At 51.7% G+C, this 24,017-nt stretch overlaps 1 protein-coding gene across 1 annotated transcript in view; it reads left to right on the top strand.

Moving 5' to 3' along the window:
- The window catches only part of DCPS (decapping enzyme, scavenger), a 49,511-nt gene extending 31,012 nt beyond the window's left edge, over positions 1-18,499 (top strand). Inside the window, exons 3-6 of the mRNA XM_017526354.2 lie at positions 4,261-4,406; positions 10,910-11,023; positions 16,030-16,140; positions 18,093-18,499. Coding sequence (XP_017381843.1) covers positions 4,261-4,406; positions 10,910-11,023; positions 16,030-16,140; positions 18,093-18,359 — 638 coding nt within the window. The 3' untranslated portion in view covers positions 18,360-18,499. The remainder of the gene's footprint in view (positions 1-4,260; positions 4,407-10,909; positions 11,024-16,029; positions 16,141-18,092) is intronic.
- The last annotated feature ends 5,518 nt before the right edge of the window (positions 18,500-24,017 follow it).

Genomic DNA, 24,017 nt, shown 5'->3' with positions numbered 1-24,017 from the left:
TATTTTTAGTAGAGACGGGGTTTCACCATGTTGACCAGGATGGTCTCGATCTCTTGACCTCGTGATCCACCTGCCTCGGCCTCCCAAAGTGCTAGGATTACAGGCTTGAGCCACCTCGCCCGGCCACAGAGTCCATTATTAAGTTGTGCCACTTGCTTCAGTGCAGGCGCTCCCCGGGTCCCAACCCTGGAACTAATCCAACCCCTTTAGTCCCGTCTCTTTAGTGTCCCTTCATCTGGAGCAATTCCTCAGCCTTTCTTTGTCGTTTCTAACTTGGAAGTTTTTGTAGTGTTATAAAGCCACTTGTTTTGTTGAATGCCCCTGGATTTTGGTTTGCTGATATTTCCTCGTGACTGGACTCAGGTTATGCGTTTTTGGCCAGAATTCCACATGATCAGGAAGCACATGATGTCATTGTGCCCGGCAGGGGTGACGGTGACTCCCATGGCCTGGTTGAGGCAGTAGCCAATAGCCTCTTGCTGCTGTAAAGTGACTCGTGTTCACTCTGAAATTAATAAGTAATCTATGGGTGATATTTTTGAGACTGTGCATGTGTATCCTGTTTCCCAACATGTTTTCACCTGATGGGATTGTTTATTGAGCGTTGACTCTTGACCAAACTCCTCCTGAAGTTCAGCTGCAGGTCAACATCTCCATGGAGGTAAATACCAGGGTTTGTGTTTTTGGCTGCCAATGTAAACTTAGCATTGGGAAATATATTGATTTTTATCAAGGAGGTTTTGCTCCATTTGGGACAAAAATGCTTTCCGGGTTTTAAGTCTAAAAGGCCAGATTCCTTTATTCATTTGTTCAATAAGTATTTATTGAGTGCTTACTCTGTGCCAGGCACTATTCTAGCTGCTGGGGACAAAGTTTTTTTTGTTGTTGGTTTTTTTTTTTTTTACCAGACCAAATCCCTGTTGTGGAAACCGCATACTAGTGGAGGAGTCAGAGGGTCAATCCACATGCTGCTGTGGGGGAGTGAGAAGCGAAGAGGAAGCAGGCCAGCGGAGGAGACAGGGTCATGAGGTGAAGGCTGCTGTTTTACCAGGGCTGACCAAGCCTAAGGAGCCAGCCTCCGAGCAGAGGCCTGAATGAAGGAGCCTCGCCTCTGTGCATTTCCCAGTGTGATACTGGATGACTCTTTTGAGTCCCAACCCACCCTCTTCACTGATGTATGAAAGTGGGGTTAAAACCACCTATGACCTCAGACCAAATGTGAAAGTCTAGGCTGGTAGTTCTTAGCTGGGTTTTGCGATGGATGAGTGAGTACGAGGACTTCATGGTGGTAAAATGTCCCTGGATGAAGCAAGGAGCAGTGTGGCTCCTCAGGTAGGCGACTGCCTGGCAGTGGGAACAGCCAGTGCCGGCCCAGAGAGGAGCCGGTGGCTGACACGAGTTAGCGGGTCAGGGAGGAGCTGGCACTGCTGGAGCAGAGGCCTCAGGTGGGAGAGAGGGCCAGGGCGAGGTGACCAGCAGCCTTGTGGACCACAGCAGGAAGCACGGGAGCTGCGGAGCAGGGGACTGTTTGAGGGTGGCAGTCCTCACCTCAGTGTGACCCTGACTGGGGCTTCTGGTGGCGATCTGAGGGAAGTCGGGTCTCTAGGGAAAGTGGGGAGCTCAGAGAGTGCTGCAATGGGGTTCCCATCCGGGCAGGCGCACTGCAGGAAAGGCAGGAGGATGGCAGGAGGTGAGCAGTTGGAAAATAAAGCCTCCTGGGTGCTCTTGCTGCTGAAGGGAGGTGGGAGGGGCTGGCTCTGTGAGACTCTGGTTTCCCTGCACCCTGGATGGCTGGGCAGGTCTCACACAGGCCTTGGCAGACCACTGGCTTTCTGATCTGGAGCAGCCGGGAGCCCCAGGCTGGGAGCTCAGCTGGGTGACCCTGCCCGCAGAGCCAGGCCACTCTCCAGCACCCACTCCGCCTCTGTGCGCCGCCCATCTCACCCCCACTCTCAGGGAGCTCTACTGCCCAACCCAGGCAACTGAGGCAACAGTGGAGAGAATTAAACTAGCCTTAGTGGAGCGCTCTTCTCTGTGTGAGGCACTTCCTGAATCTTTCCTTCTACTGACTCATTTAATTCTCCCAACACCTGGAAGATAGGTGCTGGTATTACCCCAGATTGTAGAGGTCAGAAGACTGAAGCCACATGGTCAGTCACTTGCCTGAGGTTACACAGAACTCATGCAGAGCCAGGACTTGCACCCAGGCTGACTAGCTCCAAAATCTCTGTTCTCATCCACCAGGCTCCCCTGCAGATGTAGGGGTTTCCCTCAGGTCCACTGCAAGGGTCAAGGTGGTGCCATTCAGTCTACTTCAAGCAGTCTCCTGCCTCTTGAGATCTTGATATGCCTGACCCCTGGCCTCTGGCCCATGACCCTGAGCTGTTAGAGAACAGAGTGAGAAGCAAGGAACAGTTTTTTTGCTGCTCCTCAGAGGGTTGTGAGGAGGCCTTTGTGCCTCCTTTTCAAGGTCAGGTTCAGGGATTCCCGGGATTGGGTGACATTTATTTAGCACCTCTGGTGATCTAGGTGACATGTTTTATTTAATGTGAACAACTCTGTGAGGCAGATTTGATGGAGCACCCTTTAATGGGTGAGGAAGCCAAGGCTCTAAGACATGAAGCGCCATGCCCAAGGGTACACAGCCAGTATGCAGAGTCATGTGACCAGCCCAGGGCCAGCATCCATGTTTTCCCACTGTGCTGCTATGCCTCCTGGAGCTGATGGACTGAGACGTTTGATGGGACAGAAGTCATGTGCCTGGTTTGTCATCTTTGTACATCCTCAGTGGGCTTTGGAAGTACAACTGGGGCCATTAGGCGGCCTGTGGTGTCCAGAGTGCTGGCTTTAGGGTAAGAAGGCCTCCGTTCCAGGCTCACCTCTGCTGCAGTTCACAGTGTGATGCTGGATGAATCTTTTGGTCCCAGTCCACCCTCGTCACTGATGTATGAAAGTGGGGTTAAAACCACCTATGACCTCAGACCAAATGTGAAAGTATAGGTTGGAAGTTCTTAGCTGGGTTTTGTGATGTATCAGTGTGAGGACTTCATGGTGGTAAAATATCCCTGCTGGGTTTTAGCTCTCTCTTGGGTTTCCCTGGGACAACCTATCTAAACCTCAGATAAGAAAGTCAGAGGGGAACCATGGGTCTTTTGAGAAAGAGCCAAACTGATTTTGAAATACCGTTTTCTTTCTCTACCCCTAAGATCTATGTTTAAACACGATGTGTAAATGTTGGAGTAATGACAACGATTGTACCAAATGGTATTAAAAATAAGGGAAAGGGCTTAACTAAAACCAGGTGGTGCTGGACCCGGACGCTAGCTAGAGTCTATTTAGGAAAACTGCAAGATGTCCTTCTAGTTAAAACTGTGGTTGTCACCTGGGGACAGTTTTTCCTTCCAGGAAAATTTGGCAATGTCTGGAGACATTTTGGGTTGTCACAACTTGGGGAGAGTGCTACTAACATCCCAACAGGGGCCAGGGATGCAGCTGAACATCCTTCAGTGCATGGGACAGCCCCTGCAACAGAGAATTATCCAGGCCTAAATGTCAGTGGTGCTGAGGTTGAGAAACCCTGGATTAAGTATCACGGCACTTACGTGTTTTCTGTGTGCCAGACATTGTTCTAAGAACTTCACAGGTAATTGACTTGCTTAATCCTCCCAGTCTTATGACCCAAGAGCTTTTACTATCCTCATTTGGCAGATGAGGAAGTAGGGGCACCAAGAGGTTAAACAACTGAACCATGCTCCGGGTGAGGCCAAGGTCCCATTCAGAGTAAGGAGCAGGCAGAGCCAGGACTTGACCTCAGACAGTCTGGCTCCAGAGTCTGTGCCTATAACCACTGCACTGTGCTGCACTGCCTGTTGTTAAGGGGACTACTGGGCTTTAAAACACATTTTCAACTTTGGGTCCAGAAAGCCACATACCTAGAAATTTGGCATGTGAGAAGGGTTAGGGACCTCTCATTCCTGTACCTGGATGATGGAGCAGGAAGAGCTGGGGTTTGCCTGATGAGAGGCCCAGCGACCCACAAGTGAGAACCTTGTGTTTTCCAGGTTCCAAGTGTGGCTCAGCTCATGAATGCAGTGGCACGAGGCACCCTGTGGGAGTGGATCTGGGGTGCAGAGAACCTCTTGGATTTTGGCTTCCCTCAGGGAATCAAAGCCAGGGCGAGAGTTCTCTCCTTACCATGGTGCCTGTGGCATAGAGAATGGGCATTGCTTCCCCATCACGGACTGTGCTGTGTCGTTGCAGATGTAAAGACGACCGTGATTTACCCCGCCACAGAGAAACACCTGCAGAAGTACCTGCGCCAGGACCTCCGCCTGATCCGAGAGACGGGGGATGACTACAGGAACATTACTTTACCCCACCTGGAGTCCCAGAGCCTCAGCATCCAGGTGACTGGCCATGTGTCTCAGACGCAAAGCACCGCTCCCGTGGCTGGTGTCTCCTCTTACAAGTGTCTATTGGAGTTTTATTAGGGGCCAGGCACTGTGCTAGGCGAGGGGGTGGGGGTAGAGTAGAGAGCATGGCGAACAGAATCCCCACCTCGTGAGGCTTACATCCGTGCACAGTCACACAATGTGTGACCTTACTTAGATATCTTAGGATCTGTATGCTCTGTGAGATGATGAGTGCTGTGGAGAGAAACAGACGGGGTAAGTGGGACCAAAAGGGCTGGGGCGGGCAGCTGCCATTTTATATGGCATGGTCAGAGAAGGCTGGTGGTGAAGGAACCGATGCTGATCTTGGTCCCACCTGATGTGCTTGGGCATGTCATGGAGGCTTTCTGAGGACCTCAAAGCAATCCAGTCCATTGGAAGAATGTGTGTCTGCTCTGCAGTAGCCCTGAGCCAGCCTCAGGATGACTGTGCCCTTGCTTCGGGTCCATGAATGGCAAAAGACTGATGTTGAGTTAGTCCCACCCAGTCCAGACTCTTATTCCTGGTTTCACCTGCGGCAAACCGGCCTGCAGGAGCTGAGTCATGGAGTCAAAAGCTCTTCCCTCACCCACTCCCCCTTACATTCGTCCAACAGAAGGCAGGACCCCACTGGCCCTGGGAGTTTGGTGCAGGGCCTCCATTCACAAGCTGGCAGTTGTCTGGCCAGGCCAGATGAAAGGCCATTTAGCTCCGAGATCCTGACTCCTCCCTGGGTCTAGGCTCAGCGCCAACTGGAGCCTCTGCCTGAAACTGGCCCCATGTGAGTACTCAGAGTTAATATGATTGATGCTTATTGATGAGTCAGTTTCTTGCCCACTCACTGACTCTCACGCTGTTCCTTCTCTTTATCACTCACTGTTGTTCTCTTTGAGCATTTCTCACTTACTCTCCCCAAGATTCAGGTCACTGTGGTGGAGGGTGTTGTGATGTGGGGAACTCACAGCTACTCCTCCCTGGCCCAGAAGAAGGCAGGGTGTGCTGCGTGTGGGCACTGCAAGGTGACTTGCACTTGAGAGGAGTAAGGAAAGGGAGGCTGGCAGGGCCTTCGGGAACAGCGTTTCTTTGGGAGGCTGTGTGCCCCCAGCCCCCTTCCCCAGCCTGGTTCAGCCATGGTCTCCGTGGGCAGCAGTTTGCCTGGGGTGCACGTGGCTCAAGCTTTTTTTTGTTGTTGTTGGTGGTGGTTTTTAAAGTCTCTGCACTTGTTCTGTTTTTCAAGTGGAAAGGAACTATGTCTCCACCTTCTTAGAGTTTCTGCTATTCAGGGTCCTAGGGGAATCTCCTGGAGCAGTTGTTCTGTTGTGCTTGTTGTGCAAACTGGAGATCCAAGTAAGGAAGCCCTGATATGGCTGGTGTAAGTAGCTGGGATTACAGGCACATGCCACCATGCCTGGCTACTTTTTTGTCTTTTTAGTAGACATAGGGTTTTGCCATGTTGCCCAGACTGGCCTCGAACTCCTGAGCTCAGGGAATCCGCCGGCCTCAGCCTCCCAAAGTGCTAGGATTACAGGTGTCAGCCACCACGCCCGGCTGTGCATCTTCCTTATTATATAGTATTATGCAGTTCCACTCAGAGAAGGGCACAATGAAAACTCCACTATTCTTCCAACTCCTGACTGACAGGTGCGTTCATGTTTTCCTTCTTGGCTATTTCTAGTTGGCAAGCACTCAGATTAACTGGCAACAGTCATTATGTTTACTGGGCACCGACTGTGGACCTGATCCTATGCCAGGCTCTGGAGGGTCACCAAGATGATGAAACCTAGACAGTGTCCTCACAGTCTACCAGGGAAAATAGACTTGTAGACAGGCAATTGTGGCAATGGGATAAGCACTCTGATGCCTAGACGAGCTACCGTGGTAATGCAGAGGGACAGTGACCAGCTCAGACAGTTGGGGCTTCACAGGGAGAGGATCCTTCTGTTGGGTCTTGCAGGACAAATAGAAGTTTACCAGGTGTACAAGGGGAGGGAGAGCAAGTCCAGAGGCTCACGGAGCTGGAATCATCTGATGCTGTGGGGAGCTGCAGGGAGTTTGGTGTGACCGGGGCTTGGGCTGCTGGAGGGTCAGAGGAGACAGCACTGAGATGGTAGGCAGGGGCCAGGCGGAGGCACATGGACTTGGTCCAGGGGGCCCACAGTTCCTGAACCTTGCTTATCATCAGGATTGCCTGGGGATTCTTATAAATACCCAGCATGGAGCACTATTCCATACCTGCTGAATCTCACCCTTCAGGGAATGGAGCTGGGAAATGTTCATTAAAAAAATATATATATATATCTCTATGATATTTCTAACAACCATCAGATGTGAGAACAGTTGCCATAGGCAATGAGGGTGCCCGAAACGGTTTTAAGCATGTGGGTAATACGGTCCGATTTGCAGATTAGTTGGTGGAGTGGGGGTGAACATAGAACAGGAAGACTGGAAAAACCAGTATGGGTCTGAATCAAGGAAGGAGCAGTGGGAAAGGACTCTGGAGCAGTTTAAGAGGTAGGTCTTCACACGGCTGGATGGGGCTTCGCAACTGGTTGATATGGAGACGGGAGGGAAGAGCTTGGGTGATGAGTAGGTAGAAGGATAATTCATGACCCAGCATAGGGGACAGAGACAGAAGAGCAGGTTTGCATGGAAGACAGTAAATTCAGTTTGGAATTTATTGAGCACTTCCTATGCATAGTACCAAGAACTGCTCTAAGCATTTATGTGCATCACACCTCATTTATGTATTTATTTACTTATTTATTTTTGAGATGGAGTTTCACTCTTGTCCAAGCTGGAGTGCAATGGTGTGATCTTGACTCACTGAAACCTTCTCCTAGGTTCAAATGATTCTTCTGCCTCCCTCCCGGGTACCTGGGATTACAGGCACCTGCCATTACATTGGGCTAATTTTTGCATTTTTAGTAGAGACGGGGTTTCACCATGTTGGCCAGGCTGGTCTCGAACTCCTAACCTCAAATGATCTGCCCTCCTCGGCCTCCCCAAGTGCTGGGATTACAGTTGTGAGCCACCGCGCCCGGCCTCACATCTCATTTATTCTTCACAGCAGCCCTTTTGGAGACAGGTCTCAAAGCCAGGCAGTCTGGTCTCAGCATCTATGCCGTAGGCCAGAGATACTATCTGGCTTTTTACATGTGAGGTAGTTTTGACTTCCCAGTGAAAATTGTAGTGGGATGTCTGGATCTGGAGCCTTCGAGATCATCTAGTTACAAATGTCTATTTGTGAGTCACCCAGCTAGACTTCAACCTCAGCCTGGTATCTGGATTCTCAGTCTGTCATCTTAGAATGACGTGACATTGTTTTTAATTTCAGAGCCCTGGTTTCCTTGTCTGAAGAATGTAACTAATGGCCCCTCCCTCCTGGGTGTTGTGGAAATTGAGAGAGGGGCTATGTATCATTTGCCTGCTATTATTTCCAGCAGAGAATGGTGCCAGGATGGTAGCCACCATTCTCTACTCCAGGTAACGGTTCAGAGGAACAGGCAGGGAAGTGTGCAGAGTTAAGACACCTGGGAGATGTGGCCAGGCCACAAATGGCTGTAGGGGAAGTGCAAGGCAGCAGGCAGAAGCAGAGAGCAGGAGGTGATGAGGAAGGAGCAAGATGTCTCATGGGAGGTCAAAGTGGGAGAGAGGGTACGGAGGGAGCTGCCAGTGTCACCTACGGCAAAGAAGTCCAGCCAGGTGGGTTGCAGAATGGTGATGGCATCACCCACTGCCCACCAGTTTATCAGCAGGGCTGGCCAAGTCTCTTGGGCATGCTTTCAGATGGTGACACTCCCCATTATATAGCCCTCTGTGTTTGTGTGAATTTTCTTTCAGTTTCATCCCTTTCTTTTCTGAGCCTCTGGCCTTGAGACTTCCTGCAGATGGAGCTCCCTGCCACTGTCTCAGAGGCCTCTCCTAGGAGGCAGGATGCACCCTGGCCCAGGGCGTAGGCTCAGGAGCCAGACTCTCAGGGTTGGAAATGGCTGAGCCAGCATGAACTTTCCTTGCACTTGCATTCTCCTCACCTGCAAAATGCGGACAATGTCCAGGCACAGTGTCTCATGCCTGTAATTCCAGCACTTTGGGAGGCCAAGGCTGGCGGATCACTTGAGGTCAGAAGTTCGAGACCAGCCTGGCCAACATGGCAAAAACCCCATCTCTACTAAAAATACAAAAATTGGCCGGGTGTGGTGGCACGTACCTATAATCCCAGCTACTCAGGAGGCTGAGGCAGGAGAATCGCTTGAACCTGCGAGGCGGAGCTTGCAGTGAGCTGAGATTGCACCACTGCACTCCAGCCTGGGCAACAGAGGAAGACTCCGTCTCAAATAAAAAAGTGGAGGCAATGATAGCAGCCATCTCTTAGGGTTGCCTCAACACCGAGAGCAGTGCCAGGCAGAGTGCAGCTGCTCCCACGGTCATCAGTCCTTCCTGCAGTCACGCGTCCTCCAGCCTCGCCCTTATTTCCTCTCTCACCACCTCCTTTGCTCTCACCGCCTTTCCCTCTTTTCCTGTCCCCAGTCGGCCTTGTAGCCTCTGGCATATCATCCCATCATGTTTGCCACTCACTGGGGCCTCCCTTATGCTGGCTGTGCTGGGCGCTTTCATGGCAATGTTCTCTCTGAAAACCTTCACCACCCTTAGGTAGGTAGCATCAGCCCCCTTTTACAAAGGAGGCATCAGTCGCTTACCCAGTGACAGCTGGGAGATGAAGCAGGTCTCCTTGGGATCAGAACCCACTCACGTTCTCTCTCCTAACAGTCAGAGGTAGACACCACTTTTTTGTGAGTCAGGGATGGGCTCTGGGGAGGCCTGCTTGTGGGTACGCTGGGGCTGTCTGTAGGGAATGCCATCTCCCTCCCTCCCTTTTTTTCTGCTGGCTCCTTCCTCTGGCAGCACATTCCCAGGAGATTTCAGGTCAGAGAGGAAACACTTCTGTGCATGTGCTGGTCAGGGCCAGAGCTGCCTGAGGAAGTGGCTACCGGGTGTCCTCCAGACCCCTCCCAGGAAGGGGCCCCATTCAGCTTCTGGGAAACAGCCTGTGTTTTTTTGTGAATGGACCGCATTGTGACCAGCCTGTGGGTCTTGTCAGAGGTTTGGGGCCCTCTGAGCTGAAATGCCTCCTGCAGGTAGGGAGTTGCAGGAGACCTCAAGGCCCAGCTGCCCTCTGCTCCCTCCACGTCCATCCCACCTGAGAAGCGAGGATGCAGTGCGGTGTGTTCAGCACTCCAGGCTCAAGGTGTGAGGCTGTGTAGACCCTAAGCCAGTCCCCGTGCCCCTGGCCTTTGGTGATGCTGCCCGCCCAGCACTTCTGGGAGTGGAAAGAGGACCGTGGCTGCCTGGTAGTGTTGGTTCGCTGGCCTCCCCATCCCACTTTGTGTCTGTGGCTGCTTCTCCCACATCCTGTTCTGACTGTGAGGAGGAAGGGGCAGTAGTGTGTCCTCAGCCACTCCCCTTGCTGATTTCCCAGCAGGTTTCTACCTCAGATGTAGGGCACAGTTCACTGTCCTATATAAGTTCATGTCTGCAAAGGGCCCGAGAGCTGGGAGGAAGTAGAGAAGAACTGGGGGTACTGGGGTTTGAGGTTTGTGAGCCCAGGGGCCTTCTCAGCCCAACCTCCTGCGGCCCCCTAACCTCAGGCAGGCCTCCAGGACCGTCTCTGTAAAGTGACGTCCTGGGGTCCACACAGGCCTGGGAAAGGTCCTCTGCAGGCTACTGATAGCAGCTGATCCAAGGGTGACACAAGGGTCAGGAGCCCTGGTAGCCCTGAAAGGTTGTGGTGAGGTTGCTGCCTCCATGTCTCCACATAGCTTTCATTTCTGCTTTGCCATGCGGGGCCTGTGTCAGCGGAGACTGCGGATATACTGGCATCTGCACCGGCTCCAGGCGGGCGGAGGTGCTGAGCTCACCGCTGATGAGAATCCCAGCACGGCAGGAAACCCACACACACGGGCTTCTAGAGGCAAAGGCTCTCACTGCCCTGGTGGGTAGCCAGCCCTTCCATAAAAGGAAACCTCAGTGCCCTCAGCCTCCTACCTCTCTTTGCCCCATAGTCCTGAATAGAGTAAAATAGGATCTGTGGAGGCAGCTCTTCCCCTGAGTCTTGTGGGCAGTGGAGGGGGTCACTGCTATAGAGGGCAGATGCAGCTGAGGCCTGTGAGACCGCCACAGAGTGTGTGCACTCTGCGAACCAGGAAAAGCCTGGCCCCGTCTGAGCTGCAGAGACCCTTGTGATGGCTCATGGCTGAGTGCCAGCTGGGGTAGGAAAGGGGGAAATCCCTTCTCGACCCCTAAGAACAGATGCTTGGGGCCAGGGCAGCCTGGATGTAGATCCTCTGAGCTTAGTGGCCTTCTGTGGTTTGGTCCTGTCTCCCGGAGAGGGCAGAGAGTGTACCTAGCGCAGTTTGGGGTATCTCTCAAGGGGTGATGAGTGGAGTGGATTTTGTGAACCATCTCTCTCCCCATTGTTTCAGTGGGTGTATAACATTCTCGACAAGAAGGCTGAAGCGGATCGGATTGTTTTTGAGAACCCAGATCCCGCTGACGGGTTTGTCCTCATCCCTGACCTCAAGTGGAACCAACAGCAGGTAAAGGTTTCTGGCTGGAATGCCCTGGTCTCTGGCCACCCTGCTCCAAGTGCTGGTCCTTCTGCTTGCCCTCTTTCTCACGCTGGCCTGTCTCTAAGCAGATTATAATTAACCAACAAGGGTTGGCCTGAGCTCTCTGTGGGGACCGGGTGCATACCTGTCATACATAAGTGCTTTTGTTTTAATGGATCGGCTTAAAGCGCTTTCTGGCTCTCCTCCCACCCAAGAGGTAACACAGGGTGATGTTTGCACCCATGACTACATAGGCCGTTCCTTACCAGCCAAGTGGTCTGGGCAGCCACCTGTGCTTCCAGCCACACCTGGAGCCCTCAGTTGGGGTGTTTACATTTTCTCCGTTCTTGACACCAGCAGATCCAGGCAGGCCCATGTCCTGAAGCACTGCCAGGCAGGAACCATGGTCACCAACCCAAGGCGTCTCCTCCTCAGCCCGAGCTGTGGAGTGGAGTAACTTAGTCCAGACTTCCACTCAGCTCCTCGGTCCCATGCCCTGGCCTCCAAGCACCTCTGCTTCTCCCATCCTCCTAAGGAGCAGGTTTGGGAGGATCCGTCCTCCCTCACAGGTATCACCTTTCGAGTTCCCTATGGCCTTCCTGTCTCTCTCAGACCAGCCCACTACCAGAGTTATCACCTACTACCACCTCTTTTATACACTGAGAGTATCAGAAACTTTTATACCCTGATAGCGTCAGAAACAGGCAGAGCCACTGTGTTGCAGAGAGTGCTGCTCATACCACAGTCTGGAACCGGGCCGTACTCAGCCTGCAACAGGGGAGGGGCGGCCGGGTGCAGTGGCTCATGCCTGTAATCCCAGCACTTTGGGAGGCCGAGGCAGGCGGATCACCTGAGGTCGGGAGTTCAAGACCAGCCTGACCAACATGGAGAAACCCCATCTCTACTAAAAATACAAAATTAGCCGGGTGTGATGGCGCATGCCTGTAATCCCAGCTACTCAGGAGGCTGAGGCAGGAGAATCACTTGCATCCAGGAAGGGGAAGTTGCAGTGAGCCGAGATTGTGCCATTGCACTCCAGACTGGGCGACAAGAGTGCAACTTCGTCTCAAAAAAACAAAAAAATAGGAGAGGGGCCTGGATAAGCCAAGGCAGGCAGGCAGACTTGGGCACTGGGAGCAGACCCACCTCCCCTCTCCTCCACTTTCACCTGCGGCGTGCTCCAGGCTCAGATGTGCCGTTCTGCTCTCGATGGGCTCGTCTGGTTTTTGCATCCCTCACAGGGTGGAGAGACACTCGTAGAGAAGGTGCCTTGTGGTGGACCCCGTCTGTCCCTCCGAGGGCTGGCTCCCTCTGCCTCCTCAGTTGTGGCTGCCCATGAGGCCTTCAGTTTTGACTCAGGGTAAAGGGGTGGGAGTTTGGCTCAGAGTTACACAGGCGTGTGAGCATCACTCGTCTCTTGACAGGAGGCTTGTGGGAATTCCCAAATGTGGCCCAAGGGGTGGGAGAAAATTTGAAGGGAATTTCCGAAGTTGCAGCATTGATTGATGATTTCCTAGAGCCAAGTAAGTTCAAAGAAGAGGGCTCTCCTCGTGTGGGGTGCTGCAGGGAGAGGCTAAGGGGACACCTGCATCCCCTCTCCCCTTCCCTGCAGCTTCTCTCTGCCTGTGCCACCTTCAGGCCTTGAGGGAGGGAGCCAGGACTGGCTCTGTAGGTATTTGAAGAGGTAGGACCTGAAGGCCTACTGACTCAGACTGAGTGGTGGCTCTGCAAACCCCCATCTGTCCCCTGGGGCCGCCCTGCGCCTGGAGATCCGGGGTCAAAGCCTGGGTCATAGGAAGTGGGGCCCACCACTAATGAGAATCCCAGCGGGGCTGTGGAGGCGTAGGGTAGGAGGACCTTCTGCCACACGAGACTCTTGAAGACTGAAGAGCTTGCCAGGGGATCACAGTCTTAAGGCCTTGGAAGGACAACAAAAGATAGACTTGTCCATCTCTATCCCTGAAGCCCCGAATGCATTTGAGCCCATGGCAGAGAACAGAAATCCGCTGTCCTTCTGACTCCAGTGCTGGCAGGCCGTGCTTCACCTGCCAGTGGAACCTCCCTCCCTCTATCCCTTTTAAGACAGGAAAGGCTTTAGGAGCTGCACTCTGGCTGCCAGCCACAGGCTGGAATTACTTGTCCTCAAGGGTCGTGAAAGGGCAAGCTTAAATGTCAGGCTTTGCTTCATAGTGATGCAGGTGTGGTCCTTCTTAACCTTTGCTTAATTCTTTTCTTTTTTTCTTTTTTTTTTTGAGAACAAGTCTCACTCTGTTGCCCAGACCGGAGTGCAGTGGCGTGATCTCAGCTCACTGCAACCTCCGCCTCCTGGGTTCAAGCGATTCTCATGCCTCAGCAACCTGAATAGCTGGGACTACAGGCGCGAGCCACCGCGCCCAGCTTTAATTCTTACTTGACTTTTGATGATGACGTATTTTACTGTGTCAGATCTTTGACTTGTGACAGCACTGAATTTGATAGCTCTCTTGGAATTAGGCAATGCATCCAGCAGAAAGACAGGCCATGTCTGGGCTTCTATTCTTTGTCGTTGGGCCAGGGAAGGGCTGGGAATAGGGAGACACCCTGGTGTTTGCTTTCAGGATCTTTCCTAATCACCTTGAATCTCCTCCTGCCACTGGTCCTGGAAGTTACTGTCTCCAAACTGATGGCCCAGAATTCAAGAGATTATCCATTTTTTCATCTATTCAACAAATATTTACCAGATGCCTGTTTGCTAGAGACGGTGCCTCTTTAGGAGGTTATAACATCCCTTCTTCTGTTCTCTTAAAGGTCACCTGTGTGTTCTTTTGTTTATTTTCTTGTAGGTTTAGTTCATACATGTGGCAAAAATGCACACAGAACAGAGGATGTGCAGTGAAAGTATGTTCCCTCACCCCGTAGTCCTTCCTTTCCCTTCCCTAAAACCACTGCCGTTGCTATTTCTTTGTCTCTGGTAACCTTTCTATACTGGGTTTATAAACATATGTACATGTGTATATAGATACACACACATTTTCAGTTCATATGATTTAAGTTCTTTGATCTAAAATTCTCAGACCAGAGAATTCTTCCTTTGAGTCACCCTAGATGTTAAAAGATGGCTCTCTAATGCTCCAGCAATTCTCTTTCTTCCTGCCAGGAAACTGTTAGTTGGATTTTATGGTCTTGACTTGTAAAAAGAGACTGATGGTGTCTATCTGTCTTCCCAGAGTGACGGATGGGCCACCTTCTGGGGCGCCAGCCTGAGGCCCTCTCTTGCCCCTGGTCTAGCTTTTTTCAGATCACTTCTCTGAGCCAGGAGGCCTTTGGCTGCCAGCAGGAAATTTTGGGTCATGTCTAATGAATGGATTATTTTCCCTCCCTTACGCAGCCTGTGAACTGACACCTAATACCACGGTCTGACACCCAGCACCAGGCTCCATGCCCCATTCTATGCCAGTGGAGCAGAGAGTTTCGAGTTAGTGTCATGTTTGTGATTTGTCAGCAGACATCACTCAAAACAAATGTTACTATTATTTGGGAGTCCCATGACAATGACACATAGAACAACTGAAAACGCACGCACTCAGACATTCATCAGCATGTGCACGTGCGCGTGTGAGCGCGCACACACACACACACACAAAACCCAAGTTCAAGCACTTTTGTTTCTGGGCTTCTCTTTGGATTCCTAAGTCCAAAGTGAGAGAGTACATTTCTTGGGCACAGAGCATGAGAGAGTACACAGGAGCAAATTGAGGCCTGGTGCATACAGCTCAGCCACACGTGGGAGCTTCCTGTGGGCTCATCTGTAGAAAGTCTGAGGCAGAGAACCCAGATTCCTAGAACTCTGGCAGGAAAAATGTTCATGGCATGTAAAGACCATGGCATAGTTGTATATCAGGAAGTAATGTAGAAAAGCCCATCCTGAATTTTCAATTTGGGGCCCCAGGGAATTTGGTTGGGTGAGTCATGGTCCTGAAGTTATCTCCACAAGGAATCTGGTAGCTCAGACTGCAGGGCAGGGCACTGCTGGGTTCTCCCCGCGCTTGGCCCCTCAGAGCCTTGGTGTCTGGGGCCTGCCTGTGCTTGGATGTAATTACCAGGCAAGGCCAAGGTTTAAGTAAGCAGGGTGTTCTGGGCAAGAGGAAGAGTTCATTTGCCCTCTGGCACAAGATCTTGACTTTGATTCTTTGTACTGTTGTGACCTTCAGGTTTTCATCAGCCAGGCTGTGCTCCGGAAGGACAGCAGGAAGGTGTCCTGTGAGATAGGGGAAGAGAGAAACATGCTAACTGCCCTGGTGTGTGTGCTGCTGAGCTGGCCCTAGGCTCCCTTTTCAGCCGTCACAGCCCACTCTACCCCTTCACGTGCCTTGACTCCAGACAAATCAAGTTACTTCCTCTCCCCTTACATATACATTCTATGCCCTCTACATTCATACCCTATACATTGTTGTCTCCAAGCCTTTGCTCTGTTTCTTCTACCCGAATATCCTTTCTCCAAATTCTACCACTTTTTCTAGACCGATCCTCTGCTTTTTCTTCCAGGAGGCCTTCCTGTGTTGTACCAGGTAGCTAGAGTCTTTCCTTCCTCCTGTGCTGGGATTATTTTGTGTCTTACAGTAGAGCTACTTACATACGTGCAATCAGACTGTAAACTCTTAGAGGGGGAGAGTTGCCCTTGCTCTTCCTTGAACCTCTTGGCTCCCTGCCCCTGGTAGCTCTGGGGAGTGAGTATGTAGAACTCTCATAGGGTATTCTCTAGCAAGAAGCAGATACAGAAGGCCTGCCCCTCAGACCATCCCACAAGCCTGGGATTGCCTGGGATTGCTGCCCGCATTGCCTGGGGGCAGTCCTGCTGCGGGTCAGTCCTGCTGCGGGTCAGTCCTGCTGTGGGGTTTCTCCTGGCGCTGCAGGCCTCGGGTAGATGCATCTTGACTTACGTGAGAACTCCAGGGTTGGCAGCCTCCCCAGGTCTGTTCCCTGCTGAACCTGGTCTCCCCTCGCTCTCTACGCAGCTTGATGACCTCTACTTGATTGCCATCTGTCATCGCCGGGGCATCAGGTCCCTACGCGACCTTACTCCAGAGCACCTGCCGCTGCTCAGGAACATCCTCCACCAGGGGCAGGTGAGTGGCTTCACCACACCACATGGAAGCCCAGAGAAGTTAGACTCAGATTCCAGTGTGTTCCAAGGCCCCTTTCCTCACCCTTCCCAGAGTCCATCTTAGAGACTTCTCTCGGGGACCCCATTAGGCTCTTCAGGTTGAAGAGCAGGGCCCTACATCTCTGGTCGTGCCTGGCACGCCAGCTCTGCTTTGAGCCACATTTCCTCACCCTCACACTCGCCTTCCTCAGCCCTTCTCCACAGGTCCCATCTAGGATGCACTTCCACCCCTCACCCCATAGACTCTGGTCCTTAAGTCCTGGCCCCTCCCACTCAAGGATCACCCATCTGTCATGACAACCATGACAACCACATCGTGCCAGAGCTGCTTGGGAATATGAGTGCGTGTCTTCCATATGTGTGCATGCATGTGTCTCCCTGTCTAGACTCAGGACAGACTGAATTCTGTAGGACCTGGTGCTCTGGGATACTTTCTCTCTGGGATTTTTATTGAATTGAATGAAATTATAGGGGCTCTAAATGGAGCCCAGGAGCAGGGGAAGATGGGGGAAGGGTGTCTAGAATCTTGGGTGTAGTCCTGGCCTGACATTTGGACCCTAACCAGCTTAGTGGCCTGGGGCAGGTTACTTCACCTCCCTGGACCACAATATCTAGATGGATCCCTTCTAAATACACCCTCCTTTGGGGCTGGGTCTCAGTCTTTTTCCCACTCTGAGATGTGATGATCTACCTGACATGCCAGAGCTAGCCGTCATAACGATGCCCAGCCAGGAGAGAGGTTTGCCCCTTTTTGACCAGTGCTGCTTCGAGGTGTTAATGCAGACCTGGAGGAAAGGCTCTGCCCAGACCCAGCCTCCCCCTGCCGCTGGGCTCCAGTCGATCTTCCCTCCTGCCCACCCATGGCACCACCCCTCTGGCTGCCTTTATCTTTTTGGAGTGGCTTATTCATATCCTGAAGCAGTCTCTGGATATTACAAATGGCAGACAATGGTGTCTTTCTCTTGGGGAGATGCTGGGCCAACACTTTGACCTGCCGTAGCAGCTCAGACAGCTCTACCCTGGCAGGCAGGCCCCACTTATTCCAGGAAGCCTTCAGGTGCCTTGGCCCTGGTCCCACCCTGCTGCAGAGGTTCCTGGGGCGAGCTCCAGATGCAGAACACAATTCTGGGGTGTATACTGAGCCCACTGAGGCCCTAGTCTTTTTCTCTTCACCTCTGAGCACCTCAGGGATTTGCCCACAATGGAGATGAGTGTCTCTGGTTAATTCTATGCCTTGCAGGCTCCTGAAGGTGGAGGTTGGTAGAAAAAGACCCACCCTTGAGCAAGGTGGAAGAGGGCAAAGGGAGCCAGGGCCAAAGTCAATGCTTTCTTCTTCTGCAGGGAGCCCACTGAGACTTGCCTAGGTCTGTGTGGGGGCAGCCCCTCCACACCCCTTCCCCAGTCCTTGCACCTTCACCAAGTCCTCAGCATAGCTCCCTCCCTATCTTCATTGTTTCCAACCTCCACCCTGTCCTATGCTGAGAGAGAAAATGAGGCTTCCTTCCACCCACTTCATGATTGATTAAATGCTTCTAAATCATGAAAGATTATTCCCATAGTCTTGGGAGTCTGGGGCCTGTCTGTAGACACTAGGCCTTCCAAGATTCCCAGCAGCAACTGTTTGAGGAAGTCAGTGTTTTATCCACGTTAGGGTGGGGACGCTGATGGAGGCCACTCCCCGCTTCCCGTGGGAGAGAGTCTCAGCTTTGCCGCTGTCAGCTGTACTCATGGATTTCCTAGACTAGAAGACAGAGGGAGCTGAAGCAGACAGCAGGCAGAGAGCTGTTTGGAAGGTTTTTATGAGCTGCCCCAGGCCAGCCCGGGATTCACACGGGAGGAGGGTCTAGATGGGGACAAGGTGCCGGCCCCCAGGTAGCACGGTGACTCTTGGCCTGCCTGCTCCTATCTCATCAGGAAGTCATCCTGCAGCGCTACCAGATGACAGGAGACCGTCTACGAGTATACCTGCACTACCTGCCCTCCTACTACCACCTGCACGTGCACTTCACCGCCCTGGGCTTCGAGGCCCCCGGCTCAGGTGTGGAGCGCGCCCACCTGCTGGCCGAGGTGATCGAGAACCTGGAGTGTGACCCCAAGCACTACCAGCGGCGCACGCTCACCTTCGCCCTCAGGGCTGACGACCCCCTGCTCAAGCTCTTGCAGGAGGCTCGGCAAAGCTGACTTAACTCGAGGAGAAGAGCACAGATGTGTGGGACTGGGGGAGGAGTGGGGACAATATTTTTTATCTCCAAGTGAATTTTCTAAAAATGTGTTTTGTACCGGCTTATTCCTAGTAGTGAATAAAGTAGTGGGCTCACTCAGTGTGGACAGCGTGGCCTGGGAGGCAGACAGATGGCGAGGGAGAGTGGGTGGGCAGAACTGGTGGGAACGCCTTGAGAAAGGTGGAAAGGCTCCAGGTGGTGCTTTCAACCGATGGGTGGGAGCTGACCTGGATGGGTGCCAAGGGCCTTCTCAAGCCCCTGGGCTCACAGTCCGTGGTAGCTTCCTTGTCCCCACCCTGTGCCTCTCCTGTTTGTACTCCTTCCCGTTCTACTCCTCCCCCTCTCCCCTCCTCCTTCCCCTACCATCCAACTCTCCTTTGAGGAGTTCCCCCAAAAAACCAAACTTGAAACCTTTCAGGAAATTATCTATAGAGGTTTCTGATGGCACTTCCTTCCAGCACTGAGGTCACACCTCCCTGTGAGTCAGTCAACCCTGTTGATAAACTTGTTGATGAGGATGGGGGGGGTGGCGTCTGGAATTGGGTGGGTTTTAATAGAACCAGATGATGCAAGCCTGAAAAGCCTGCCTTGCTGTTATTTGGTCAGCGAGTCCTGGCCTTGAGTTTTTTATCTCAGCAGGAAGACAAAACAGACTCACAAGGAGCAGCCAGAAGATCAAGTGCAAAACTGAATCAGCAAGGGCAAAGTGATACAGCTGCAGTTGAATGCAAAAGCCCGGAGGCGGCTCGGGTTCAAGGCGTAATAGAGGCAGATGTTCAGCTTGAGACCAGGCAGGGACCTCAAAGTGCCAGAGGCTGATGACCAATTAAAGAGCCATTGGGGCTTATCTGGGAAGGGTGACACCTGCAACCGCTCAAGCAGAGCAGGAACATGGCTTGTACGTGCAGGCTCACAAGTAAACACATAAGACTCTCCGGCACACAGGACCAAGGCATCCTACTGCCGGAGGGGCTGGCGTTGGCCACTTTGTCAGAGTAGGGCTGTGGATTTTGTGCCTTGCTTGGGAAGCTCTCAGGTGTGGCAGAATGGCAAGCTCTGAAGTGAAAGCAGGTGGGAAGCATGAGGCACAGTGAGTGGTCCTTACTCTCCATCCCTTGCCTGAGAACTAGGAAGCCTCATTCAGAGTCCAGCCCCTTTACTTGCAGGTGGTGGTCTGGGTGCAGCCAACCTGCTTCAGGATCTCAGGGCCTGCTGTGGACCACTGTGGCCCTGGGAAAGACCCCTTAGAAACAGCAGGGGAGTGGAGGGTGGCGTCAGAAAGCCTCAGGGACCTGCTGCAGCCTTCAGAGAGTTCAGATGAGGCACAACGAAGGGACTGGCCTCCACTCAGCCACTCTTTCCTGCAGCTCTTTTTTTTTTTTTTTTGAGTTGGAGTCTCGCCGTGTTGCCCAGGCTGGAGTGCAGTGGTGCAATCTCAGCTCACTGCAACCTCCGCCTCCCAGATTCAAGCTATTCTCCTGCCTCAGCCTCCTGAGTAGCCGGGACTACAGGCGTGTGCCATCACGCCTGGCTAATTTTTTGTATTTTTAGTAGAGACGGGGTTTCATTGTGTTAGCCAGGATGGTCTCGATCTCCTAATGTTGTGATCTGCCCGCCTCAGCCTCCCAAAGTGCTGGGATTACAGGCATGAACCACCGCGCCTGGCTTTTATTTTTATTTTTTTGAGACAGTCTCACTCCGTTGCCCCGACTGGAAGTGCATGCTGTGGCTTGATCTTGGTTCACTGCAACCTCTGCCTCCCAGGTTCAAGCAATTCTCCTGCCTCAGCCTCCTGAGTAGCTGGGACTACAGGTGCATGCCACCACGCCCTGCTAATTTTTGTGTTTTTAGTAGAGATGGGGTTTCACCATGTTGGCCAGGATGGTCTCCAACTCCTGGCCTCAAGTGATCCACCCACCTCAGCCTCCCAAAGTGCTGGGATTCCAGGTATGAGCCACCGCGCCTGGCCCCCTGCAGCCTTTCAACAGTCCCTGGGTTCAGGCGGCGTGCAGTTGCAGCCAAGGAACTTTGAGGTGGTGACCAATGCAGAGAGGTCTGACATAGAGCCAGCAACATCCATTTCATGGCCACCACACATCTGACCGACTTCTTCCCAGGCTAAGCAAATACTTTTGAAATACTTTTGTGGGCAGTGACACTGGCAACTGCTGGGGTCTTGGGGTCAGGAGGCTGGATGGAGGTCTTCTCCCAGAGCAGTGTCCAGCTTGCAGGAATGCTCCCTGGGTCTCAGTTATGCCCATTCTAGGTCCAGGGGAAAGAAGTGACCCACTTCCGGTCTAAAAGCACATGTGGTCCCGGCAAGCAAACACGGGCTCCATCTCCAGCACCACAGCTGCCTGGGAGTGGGGGGTTGCCTCCCCGTGCAACAGCCCTTCCCTGCAGCCTCAGCGCATGCTCACCTGCCTAGCCCTCAGTGGTGCTGCTAGAGGGCCTGGCTGCACAGGCTCCCGCTGACCTTGCCGTTCCTTCCCCTCATCCTGTAGTGCCTGGCCCCTGGAGGAAGGTGCATAGGAACTTGACACTGGATGAATAAATGTTTGAGGGGCAGGAGAGATGGAACAGAGTTCACGCAACGGGACCGATGAGGCTGGGAGTCACAGCAGAGGGCAGGCACTCAGGTCTGGAGAGGCAGGGCATGGAGACAGGGACCCTTAGGAAGGCTTCTCAACACCCCCAAGGGGCTGGCCAGTTCTGTCTTCTTCCCACTCTGCAGGGAGGGGGCCCTCTGGGATAGCATCCCCTGAATTCTCTCTCAGCCTCATTTATTTTCACCACAGTACAGAAGGGGGCTCCTCCCAAAGCCTCACCTCTTAACTTTTCCTGTACATGGAAAGACAAACCTCTGCTAGGGGCCTGGCAATGGTTTCCCTTCAGAGCCAGCTAGTGCTCTGCTGCTGTAATCGCTAGAGAACCTGTCAGCCACTGCCCTCATGAAGGTCCCTCCCTTTCTCCCTCAATCCAGCCCTCTTTGGGCTTGTCAGCCTCAAGGGCTAGAGTGCACCAGGTTGGCCGCTCTGCCAAGCCCTGTTAACACTCCAAAAGCACAGTCTTTTATTTTATTTTTTTGAGATGGAGTTTCACTTTTGTTGCCCAGGCTGAAGTGCAATGGTGCAATCTCGGCTCACTGCAACTTCCACCTCCCAGGTTCCAATGATTCTATTGTATCAGCCTCCTGAGTAGCTGGGATTACAGGCGCCTGCCACTATGCCTGGTTAATTTTTTTTGATATTTTTAGTAGAGATGGGGTTTCACCATATTGGCCAGGCTGGTCTCGAACTCTTGACCTTAGGTGATCCACCCGCCTTAGCATCCCAAAGTGCTGGGATTACAGGCGTGAGTCACTGTGCCCAGCCATCTCTCTGTCTTTATAGGGTGACCTTTATATCAGACTCCTTGATAACTGAACATGGTAGCTTCGTATATAGTGCCTCTTTTTATTCCTACTTGTGAGTTTGTCTGCTTTGTTTTAGTTATCTCTGTATCCCTGGCACCTAGGATACTACCTAGCTCAGCAAACCAACCTTTCACACAAAGCAACGTTATAACACTACATTCATATAGCAGATCATTTCATGATCTGAATTCTCGCTCCATTTTACAAAGAAATGGGCTCAGGATGTCTTGTCCAGCATTATGGTGTTAAGTTAGTCAGCTCTAGGAAGCAGAGACTTCTGGCCCTTTGTTCACCATTTCCCCAGAACCTCGGGCGGTGACTCACCTAAAAGTGCTCCATAAACATGTGGCAAATGGAGGACCAGAGCTGGGCTCTGAATGAGGCCTCCTGGATCTCAGGCAGAGGATGGAGAGTAAGGACCACCCCCTCTGCCTCATGCTTCCCTCCTGCTATCACTTAAGAGCCCACCATCCTTCCATCCTGAACAAGCCACAATTGCAGCCCTGCCTTGACAAGATGGCAAATGCCAGCCCCTCGGGCAGCACCACACCTTGGTCCTGTGCGCTGGAGAGAATGCTTCATGTGTTTAACTGTGTGCCCTCAGAAGCATGCCGTGCCCGGGCTCTGCTGGAGCAGTGCAGATGCCACCCTTCCTAGATAAATCCTGGACGGCTCCACGACTGGCTTTTAGCCCCAGTGCTTGGCCTACATTCTTTCTGCCTCGGCTGGAAAAGGAAAGCAGCAGTTGGAGGCATGACTGCTATTGTTTCTTGGCTTCTCCCTGTTTGCCTCAAAGTTTCCTAATAGAGCAAAATTGCTGAGTGGTCTCTATTTATCAACATGAAACAGAAAAATACCATCTCAGGCTCCACATTCCATGTCCCTGTTGAATACAGATCCCCGAATTGAGAAATAAGAAACAATTACCTACAAAGTAATACTTGAACATGTTTCTCTTGTAATACTTCCATATCCAAAATGTTTGAATATATTTATTTCATTGATGTAGGTCTGCCAATTCTTCCTTCTCAGAAAAGACTATTTTTTTTCCAAACATGTAAACATAAGGTTAAAATGTACTTTTAAAAATAAGATGGTGATAATTATCGGTAGTTGTTTTTAAAGTAGCTTCGCTTAGCAAAATAAATGTTAGCAACCCTAAGGTTGTTCTATTATCATATTATTGAAATTACATTGAATTCTGAAATCCATGTCAACTTGAAGTTACCCAGTTTGAACCACTGTTAGAAAATAAGCAGGAATGGAATCTGTTTCAAGTGTTTCCGTTTCAATTCAATTTAATAAACAGGTTTTGAGCATCTACGCCACCATCTTTTGGGTGTTTTGCAAGCACCTGGAGGCAAAGCTCATGTGGAGCTTACAATTTAGTGAGGAACACAGGCATTAATTACAAAGTAATTACAATGCTGATGAGTGCGTTGAAGTGGAGGGGGCTATGAGGCTTCAGCCCCAAAAAGCTAAACCTGCAGGCTAAAACTTTTCGGTTTTTAAAGTAATTATTTCTTTCAATTGGCAAATAGAAATTGTATATATTTATGGTGTACAACGTAACGTTTTGTCATATGTATACACTGTGGAATCACTATATCAGGCTAATTAACATATGCATCACCTCACACATTTATCATTCTGTAATGGTGAGAACATTTAAAATCTCTGTGAGCAGTTTGCAAGTATACATTACATTTTTTTTCTTTCCTTTTTTTTTTTTTTGTGAGTCGGAGTCTTGCTCTGCCACCCAGGCTGGAGTGGAGTAGTGCGATCTCAACTCACTGCAACCTCCGCCTCCTGGGTTCAAGCCTTGTGCCTCAGTCTCCCCAGTAGCTGGGACTACAGGTGCGCATCACCACACCTGGCTAATTTTGTAGTTTTAGTAGAGATGGGGTTTTACCATGTTGCCTAGGCTGGTCTCAAACTCCTGACCTCAAGTGATCTGCCTGCCTCTGCCTCCCAAAGTGCTGGGATTATAGGCGTGAGCCACCGTGCCGGGCCCAGTACATGGTTATTAACTATTATTACCATGTTGCACAATACATCTTTAGAACTTCTTCCTTCAGTCCAACTGAAAGTTTGTATCCTTTGACCATTTCCCCATTCCTGCTGGCAACCACCGTTCTACTCTCTGCTTCCATGAGTTCCACTTTGTTAGGTTTGATTCATGAGATTGCGCAGTGTTTGCCT

This window comes from Cebus imitator, unplaced genomic scaffold, assembly GCF_001604975.1.
Source record: "Cebus imitator isolate Cc_AM_T3 unplaced genomic scaffold, Cebus_imitator-1.0 Scaffold0, whole genome shotgun sequence".
NCBI classification, from domain to species: Eukaryota; Metazoa; Chordata; class Mammalia; order Primates; family Cebidae; genus Cebus; species Cebus imitator.
Note: the sequence above shows the minus strand (reverse complement) of the source record. Positions and strands in the feature narration are given on the sequence as shown.